Source organism: Nothoprocta perdicaria, unplaced genomic scaffold (genome assembly GCF_003342845.1).
Source record: "Nothoprocta perdicaria isolate Ctin4 unplaced genomic scaffold, notPer1 scaffold_509, whole genome shotgun sequence".
Classification (NCBI taxonomy): domain Eukaryota; kingdom Metazoa; phylum Chordata; class Aves; order Tinamiformes; family Tinamidae; genus Nothoprocta; species Nothoprocta perdicaria.
The window spans coordinates 718-10291 of NW_020455765.1; the positions used below are offsets into that span (position 1 = coordinate 718).

At 42.7% G+C, this 9574-nt stretch overlaps 1 protein-coding gene across 1 annotated transcript; it reads right to left on the reverse strand.

Moving 5' to 3' along the window:
• Positions 1–6849: 6849 nt before the first annotated feature.
• On the reverse strand, positions 6850–7797 carry LOC112954786 (olfactory receptor 6M1-like). The gene has a single exon (XM_026048039.1). The coding sequence runs from the start codon at positions 7795–7797 to the stop codon at positions 6850–6852; it is 948 nt and encodes a 315-aa protein (XP_025903824.1).
• Positions 7798–9574: the final 1777 nt, after the last annotated feature.

The window sequence follows — 9574 nt, forward strand, 5'->3', positions numbered from 1 at the left end:
CTTGATGTCTTTTTAAAGTAAAATGGCCAAGCATGGACTTCCAGCCTGTGTTAAGGGACATCCTTTCCCTCATGCATTGGTCAGGGCTTTTCCTGGTGTCAGTGTGCGTGTGGGAATTGTGTAGTGCTTGAGTGCAGGACAACAACATGRCACCTCCTGGACTCCCATGAGGGACAATTGCCCAAGATGTCTATTCATAGCTCTTGGTGGCATAGACGAAGGCCATAATGGACAAAGAACCTGTTCGAGGCTGTTGGCCTTCTTTGCTGCCAGGGCACATTGCTGACTTSTATTTTACCTTCTTTCTGACAAAATCCTCTCGTCTCTTTCATCAGAACTGCTCCATGGACGCCCCARTCTGTATCTCTGGCAGGTATTGGTCTGTCCCAGGTGTAGCAATCTGGCATTTGTCCTTGCTGAATTTCATTTCTCCCACCTGTCCAGGTCCCTCTCAATGGCAGCCCTCAAGCTTAAGACTAGGCCCCACTCAGTTTGGGGTCACCTATCAACGTGATTAAAGTTGCCTCTTCCAACTCATTCATAAAGATCTTAAACAGGACATGTCTCAAGRGAAACATCTAGTGCTTCATTATTCTTCTTCCCTCCAGGAATAACCATTCACCATTATCCTCTGAGTCCAATCATCCAACCAGTTCTTTGGCCCTATGGTTGTCTACGCATTCAGACCATCAAGTCCTAATTTGTGTGCAAGAACACTGTGGGAGAAAGTGTTAGAAGAATTCCTAAACTTAAGGTAACCAATGTTCACCATTCATTCATCCCCAAATACAGTTCTCTAAACACAGAAGGCCATCAGGCTGGTGAGGCATCCCTAAATCTATGCTGACTGTTCCAGTCACCTTCTTCTCCTTTCTTTATCTAGAAATAGTATTGGAGAAGATACACTGCAGGACACTATCCTGATCAAAGAGAAGCTGAACGGCCTGCAATTTCCCAGGTTGTCTTTGTGGCCTTTTTTGAAGTTGGATGCAATATTTGATTTTCTTTAGTCAGTGAGACCTCTGTCCCAATGCTTCCACACTGTTGAAAGATGATATAGACTGGCTTCAGCATCTTTGACTGCAGCCAATCCAATCCCATAGCCTTGTGTTCTTGTAAATAATTCCTCACTCAGCCCTCAGGCAAGGCTCTTGCTTTTGTTCATTTGATTGCTTTTTATTTGTTTGTTTTCTTCTTCATGCACAATAGCCTGGGAGACCTTTCTAGTTAAGACCAAAACCAAGGAACTGAGTTCCTCAAACCTATCTGCACCTGCTTTTATCAGATATCCTGCTCTATTCATCCATGAGGCAATATTCTCCTTGTTTGTGCTTTTACTTTGGCTGATGCAATAGCAGATCATCTTTATGTCCTTAACAGCCCATGCAAGTAGCAACTCTAAAGGAGTTTTGACTTTCCTAACTGCTTCCCTACTTCGCTGGAGATTGTTCCTAACTTCTTCCTTTGCAGCCTCTCCTTACTTCCCATTTCTGTGTGCAGCCTTTCTGTACTGAAGCTTAGTCAAGAGTTTCCTGTCTAGTCATCCTGTCTCCTGAGACATCTGCTTCTTATCCTGTGTGTCACAATGGGTTATTCTTGACCTAACAGTTCTTCTGAGTTCCTTTGTCCTTCCAAGCTGCCTTTCATGGGATTCCCCTACCAGTCCCCCCAGCAGGTCCTAATTTGCTCACTCTGACATCCAGAGCTACTGTGCTACTCGTCTTCCTTACTCCTCTCTTGATCTGACTCCCTCTTTCCATCTCACTTGTCATGAGAGCTTAGACAAGCAGTTTGAATGCAGACACCCATTTTTTTGTACACTAAAACTTGGGCAAGGGAACCCCATCTCCTGTGAGTTTGTGAAGCATGGAAAGCCATGTCTTCATCTGAGCCTCTGCTCCTGAGCTGAGCTCTGCTCCTGAGCTGAGCCTGGCTCCTAGGATTGCAAGATCTCATAGCAACCTTGCAGGCACTGCAGAGAGAGCTCTGGCCAGGTGCAGCTCCTCTTAAAGGACAAGCAAGATAGGAAGGGTACTGACAGCCAGGGTCAGGATGATGTAAGCTGCTCCAAAGTTCAAGACATTTGAGAGCTTACTCCAGGGACAAATCTTCACAGCCCTTCACACAGTAAGTCTGGMTGCAGTGCAATGCTGCTGTGTTTCCTGGAGAGATCTTCTGAAGCAGATACCTTCCACAACTGATAGGGTCTGTCAGCTTCTCCTGTTCTCCTGTTCCCAGCTTCTCCTGTTTGGAGCAGGAAGAGACAGGATTAGCTTGCACCCCATCAGAGTGACAGGGGATCACAGTTACTTTCTCCCAGGGATGGTGCAGGGTGTGAAGCCACAGTGTTTACCCAGACCACAAGAAGCAGGAACTCAGTGTCTCTGCACCCCAGAGGAGTGATTCTGCCACCTGAGAGGGTCCACACTCAGCCTTACCCAGGCAACTCTCTCAAGTGTTGAAGGAAGACACCATAGGTGGAAGGATTGACCTCCAGCAAGGCAGATTCTTTCTCCTGCAGAGAAGATGCTGCGTGGCAGCCCTCAGGGTTAGACAAGAAATTGACACTCTTCATCCTTTGCACTGAGAAATCAAGGGGTCCAGGAGGAGCCTCAGAAAGCTCTTTCCCACTCCTCTCCCTACAGAAAGCAACATCATCACCTTCTCTGGCCTCATCAGCATCTGTCTGACCTGCTCCTTGGCATCTACAAATGCAGAGATGCCCCTGGACAAGTGCCCTGCTGCTGGGAGGTTTCTTTAGGGCAGAAGGTGGGATGGGATCTATGAGTGCTGACAGAGACAAGACATGRGACCAAGAAACAACTCCTGGGTTAAAAAGTTACAACTAGTAGAAAACAACCAGGCAATGAGAGAAAGTTGCAAACATAAAGACCGTGGGAGAGGAAATTTGGAAAACCCTTGGTCAGTTCCTGTGAGACAGACACCTTGCCCTAAGCAAACACCTCTGTCTCCTCTACCACCCACCAAAGAATCTGCTGGGTGGTCCATGGGGTCTAGGGCATCTCCTTGGTAGATAACTCCAGAAGGGGAGAGGCACCTCTGTCCTGTGACATGCATGTTTCCCATGACAAGTCCAAGGAGCTGAGAGTGTCTGCCCTGCAGTTTTTGCTTTTTGGGAGATGGTGGGCACATCTAGGTGAGATGAAGGTGTTCCTGAGTACTCATTCTGACAGTATTGCTCGTCATTACTTTACCTCTTGCTCTCTGATGTTAAGGATGAGGGTCAGCTGCAATTAAAGACATGACCTGCCACTCCCACTATGTGGCCTTAACAAATAATGAACATAGATAAACTGGTGTGAGAATGTGGTCTATTCCCATTGCATCCCTAGACCAAATCCCCTTCACTCAGCTCATGGTATATATCCTGGGGTATCCCCTCAAAATACATCAAGTAGTCTAACTACTCTTCCGTTTACACACCAGAGTAGAGCTGTGTTGACTCCTTCGGAGCCTATGGGCAGAGTCCCCAGCTCTGCATGACACTTTCAGCCAGCCTAAAATAGAGGTCAGGATAGAGAGCWGAACTATGGTAAAGAGAGAGGTGATGTAGAGGGACTTGTGATGAAGGTAATCGGTTTTGCTTAGAGAAACCTTTTCTAACTTGTCAATGACTTTTTCTTCAAGAAAGTACCTTGGGACAACAGCAAATGTCCAACAGCAGCTCCCTGAATGAGTTCCTCCTCCTGATGCTTGCAACCTCATGGAAGGTGCAGCTCTTACACTTCCTGTTCTTCCTGGGTATCTACATGGCTGCTCTCCTGGACAATGACCTCATCATCACAGCCGTAGCCTGTGACCACCGCCTTCACACTCCAATGTACTTCCTCCTCCTCAACCTCTCCCTCCTCAACCTTGGCTCCATCTCTGCTATTATTCCAAATCTGTAGTCAGTTCTCTGTGGGGCACCAGGGCTATTTCATATTCATGCTGTGCTGCCCAGATATTTTTGTTGTCTTTTTCATTTTGTCTGAATGTTTTCTTCTCACCATTATGGCCTCTGAGTGCTTTATTACCATCTGCAATAAAAGACTAAGTGAGCTGGGCCTCTTTAGCCTGGAGAAGARAAAGGTTGAGAGGGTATCTGATTAATATATATCAATACCTAAAGGGTGAATGTAGGGAGGAGGAGGCCAAGTTCTTCTCAGTGGTGCCCAGTGACAGGACAAGGGGCAAGGAGTATAAGTTGAAACACAGGAAGTTCCATCTCCATGTGAGGAGGAACTTCTTTACTGTGAGGGTGACAGAGYCCTGGGAGAGGCTGCCCAGGGAGGTCGTAGAGTCTCCTTCTCTGGAGGTCTTCAGAACTTGCCTGGATGCAACTCTGTGCCACGTGCTTAAGTGTCCCTACTGGAGCAGKAGGGTTGGACTAGATGATCTCTAGAGATCCCTTCCAACCTTAACTATTCTGTGGTTCTATTATCATGGTGACTCTTTACTTTAGTCTAGTGTTTTAGTGGAGTGTTTCTTAGTCTGCTACTGGTCGTACCTGACAAGGTAATGTAGGGTTGAACGGCAGAAAACATGCAAGGGAGTGTTCACTCTGAACCACGGCTGAGGCCAGCCCCTGACATGATTGTAACCAGACAAAGAGAAGAAAGCCTCCAAGTAAACTTGCTGCATATTGACCCTGGGGAGGAGGTTATGAAATTATGGGTCGAAAAAAGGCCTATGTAACAAGAGCTTCAGCACTACCTCCTCTCCGTCTGGGGTGAACACAAGTTCTGTGATTGGTACTTTCAGAAAGAACATAACTTTTAAGAAATGGATTACCATAGATTAGTATATTTCTGTGTTTTTTTGACAGAATCCTTAATGTGTACCTAATTTATTTATTTTTTTTTTGCTTCATTTTCATTTTTCTGCTAAAGCAAATTCATCATTCATCCATATCAGGTGTCAGGCAGGTGGATAGTTATTTAGGTGGATACCTATTCACAGAATGAAGTGTCTTATTTATTGTACACATCCATTACAAGAAGCTCACCCTGGTCCTCTGGCCAAGCTGATCATTCTGCTTAACTTCTGGGCCTCCTGAGTGTCTGCTGGCCTCCCTTCAGCCCAGAGACACAACCGTTTCATTTTGCGTTTCTTCCATTCAAGGAACATTAAATCAAGCAAGAGCTTCTGGTAACAATTGGCAAAACGTGCATTTTGTTTTGTTTTGCAGTGTGGAAGCRAGAATACATGCTGCATGCCTTGTGACATGAAGGTCAGTTTGATTTCTGCATAGGGTAGTGGAAGCAACATCCAGCATGGTCTTCATACTTCTTGCAAGGAGCAGCTGTTGGAATGACCTGTTCCTTCAGTGTAAGAAGAAAAATTCTGAATGAGCCATCCCCACAACTGCACCTGGACTTTCCCCTGTTTAAATAAACTGAGTAGTCATAGTACTGCAGTGACTTTGAGAAGAAATTTCTATATAAGTTCTCTAAGATAGCTAAGTTAAACCATTACCTGTGATTCCAAAGCCTCTCCACTGAAGACGCATTGGTGGGATTCTTTGCCAGCTTAAAAGGAATAGGAGTCATCCAACTAACATCAACATTTCAGTGCTAGGTATTTAAGACTAAACTCACCTATCTTGGTTTTCTGTACTATTAGGAGGGAATGATTTAAATAGTAAAAAGGCCTCTCAGACAGAATGGCAATATCATATTTTTATTGAAAATGAATAAACAAATCTGATTTTGATTCTCATTTAAATACAACATATTTTTTCTTGCAAATCACAAGTGAAAATTCATCCATAAAAAATTACAAAATGGCAACACGAAGACAAGGATAAGAAAAAGGCAGTGGGTTTTTTTGTTTTGGGTGTTTTAGATAGCACTTAGGTCTAGATCTAATTCTTGGGACTGCAATAAGGATGGACTTCATTGACCTAGAGTCCCTAATCTATTTAGGAATGTTGCCCAGCATCTAAGTCAAAGGGCATCCAAGATTTCCTGTTAAAAAGTTGAGCTTCCAATTCTATGCTTAGCATAGCTCCTCATTAAGGACTGGTCAACTAACATAAGAGAAGAAGACATAACCCTCTAGACTCTTTATTCTCCACCAATGGCTATCAAAGGACAGCAGGCAATGAACTCAGCTTAGGATATTTAAGTTACAAGTGTCTGTATGTGGACAATCTAATTCCACTGCATGAGTATGTTCTATGAGCAGAAGCATTGGCTCTGACAGTACTGTGTCATAAAGACTGGATATTTCACTAAGCTTGATCTAGGAACAACTGTCTTTTTGTTCCTTAGCAATTAAATTAGTGACCAATATTCTGGGATTTTTTTAAAGCTTAAAAGAAAGATGATGTTAGATGGGTAATTTAGACTTTATTTTGGCTACTCCTTCTCCTAACCTTCTCCGGAAGTTAATGTGGAGAAGTGRTTTTTGGTAGAGAAATAACATCATTGTTCTCTTTTTGTGTGTGTATTTCAATTGTTTTCTGTCTCTTTCTAAGAACAAAGAGGTTCAATAATATTCTGTCACTAAAATAAGCAGGGAAACCAGGTTTTGTGACAAGGAGATTTATCCAGAGCTGAAGAAGGTGATCTGCCTAGAGAATGTGGTGTCCTAAAAAAAGGAAGAACTCAGTTTTCACACATTGAAACCACCATCACCAGGGTATTCACTAGAATTTGTAAAGTGCTCTTAAACCATTTGAAGGGCTCCCCTATCTAAGAATTTGCCTTTATAATGATGTTTATAGGAGAGAAACTGGTGCAATTTCATGAACCTTCACTCATAAGAAAGATATAATTTCAACAAATAAACCATAATCAACTGTACCCTCTCCCTCCTTTTCCCTTTCACTTACAAAATTTCTCCTCAGAAAGGAAGACATTTCCTAGAAATTGTCACACTTCTCTTCAAACTCACTTTAAGAGCATCTTTCATCTGCTGGTTCCTCAGGCTGAAAATGAAGGGGCTCATCAGAGGAGTTACCAATGTGTTGATTAGGGCCACTGCTTTGTTGTAGGAAACACATTGAATTGAAGGCCTCACATAGAGGAAGATGCAGCTGCCATAGCCCAAAATGACAATGGTAAAGTGAGAGGAGCATGTAGAGAATGCCTTGTTCCGCGACGAAGTGGAGGGCAACCTAAGAATGGTCTTAATGATGTATAGGTAGGACACTGCTGTCATGATCAGTGAGCCAAACAGGATGATGAAAGAGGTCATAAAAGATACCAGCTCCACGGTCTGTGTTTCTGCACAGGACAACTTGATCAAGAGCATGCTGTCACAAAAGAAGTGGTCTATATGATTGGCACTGCAGAAGGGCAGCCTGACAACTAGGACGGTGGGGACAATGGTGAACAGGAAGCCTGCACACCATGACCCCAAGAGGAGTTGAAGGCAAAGGCGACTGTTCATGAGCATGGGGTACTGAAGAGGGTAGCATATGGCTGCATAACGGTCATAGGACATGACAGCTAGAAGGATAAACTCGATGCTGCCCAAGAGGGAGTAGAAGTAGCATTGAGTCATGCAGGCTTGGTAGGAGATGGTTTTGCTGCTCATCAACAAGCTTCCTACTGCTTTGGGTATGATGGATGTGGTGATGAAGATCTCCAAAGAAGAGAGGTTACAGAGGAAAAAGTACATGGGTCTGTAGAGGTCTCGGTCTGAAAAAATGAGGGCAATGATCAGCAGGTTTCCAACTAAGATTGCTGCATAGGAAGCCAGGAAAGTGATTGCTATCAGGTACTCTTGATGGTGCACGGAGGGGAAGCCCAAGAGAAGAAACGTCGTGACAGTTGTATGGTTCGACATTAGTGCAAAGGAGCTGCAGAGTGTAAGATAAAGTGGTTAGTGGAGGAAATGATTCTTCAGGGCATTAGAAGAAGTGGAGACAGGTAGAGAAATGTAAAAGTATATTAAAAGAGATACATARGGACATACACAAAAAGTCTATAAAGAAAACAGAAGACAGGAAAGGCATAGAGAAACAGTCTCTCATAGAGTAAAGAGATACCACACACTGAACAGTTGTAAAAAACTTAGGTTAGAATAGGAATCCATTATGATCCAACACGGAAATCTTTCCATCTCTTCAAAACGATATTAACCTTTTGATTACATAAGGAGTGAAGAGAAGAGAGACAGAGGATGGTGACCATGGAGAAGGTGTATGGGACATAAAAGCCAACAGAAGAGTTAGATAAGAACAATCTTTTTCCCTGATAATGGTGTTATTTTCAGGTTAAAACAAACCAGAAAAGAGTTAAAACAAACATCCTATGATAAAAACGGTTATTTATTCATCCAAGAACAAGTTTATCCATGTAGAACAAAAATGTTAATAAAGATATTTTTCTTCAGTTACAGCCATCTTCCTTGCTGAGAAATAGTTTTGAGAAATCATTCTAACCATCGGAAGGAAAAATAAAAAAGAATGAAAAAAGTAATACAAAAGATAAAGAAAAAAARGAAAATTGAGGGAGATAAAAAGACAAGTAGAGAAGTTCAGTCAGGTGGGGAAAAAAGAGATAACACATAAACTAACAGAAACTCAAAAGATCATTTTTTTCTTTTTTTTTTTCCTATGTATATTGGGAAAATACAGCTTCATCACAGTCAGTGGTTCTGAATTCATTGTCTGAGGTCCTCAATATGTTGAATTCTCAATGTAGTCTTCTCAGGACAGTCTAACCCTATGCAGACTCTCTCCTTTCCATCCTGCCTCTTTTGCTCACAAAACTTGGATAAGCCTAAAAGAGAGAATGATGCTGCTCTGTGCACATCAGCTGGATCCAGACAACAAGTTAAAGCAAAGGAAGGAGTAGAGACCCAGGAACACACATACTGATTAGCAAGGTATCATTTCCAGAGAAATATTTTAGGCACAAGCTAGCACAATCACAGCAGGCAGGAAGGCARCCTAGGAAAGAAGATGTCTAGGAACACAAGCATAACAGTGAGTRAAAAATTAGGCAAAATTCAGCAAAGTAGTTACATACATTAATCTATGTGCAAGAAATACTATCAAGGGAAAACAGAAGATGAGCAAAATTTCTGCCAACCTCCTCTCTTTCCTGCTTTTCCACAATCTTTAGAGGCAATACAGTGGGTCTCATTTCAAGGGTGTGGTAGAGCCTTTTCAAGTTGACTGCTAATACCGTTTGTTCTGATGCAGTGTGATACCTCATAGAAGTAATCTGATTTTTTTTCCCTTCAGGTATAACCATCAAAATTCCTTTGATGTTCCCTGAAGAATAAGGGTGTTTTGTGCTTTCCTGAGATGTCCCTCAGCAGAGTAGGTCTGAGAYGGTGATAGGACATTAATTAACATGGTGGCTGGTACCCAGGTGACCAAATCCCTGCAGAAATGTAGATCCATTTTGAGTCTGAGAGACAGAAACACAAAATTTTACAAGGGAAATCAAGACCTATAATCTGTGAAAGTAGATTGTGTGGAGCTACTGTCATACTCCCTACCTTGTCTTTCTAATTTGAACGTCAATGATAGATTTAAAATCTTAAGATAGTTACCTTAGATTCCCTTAGGTCAGTAGAGTTTAAGACATCATTCAACTTTCCACAAAATGAA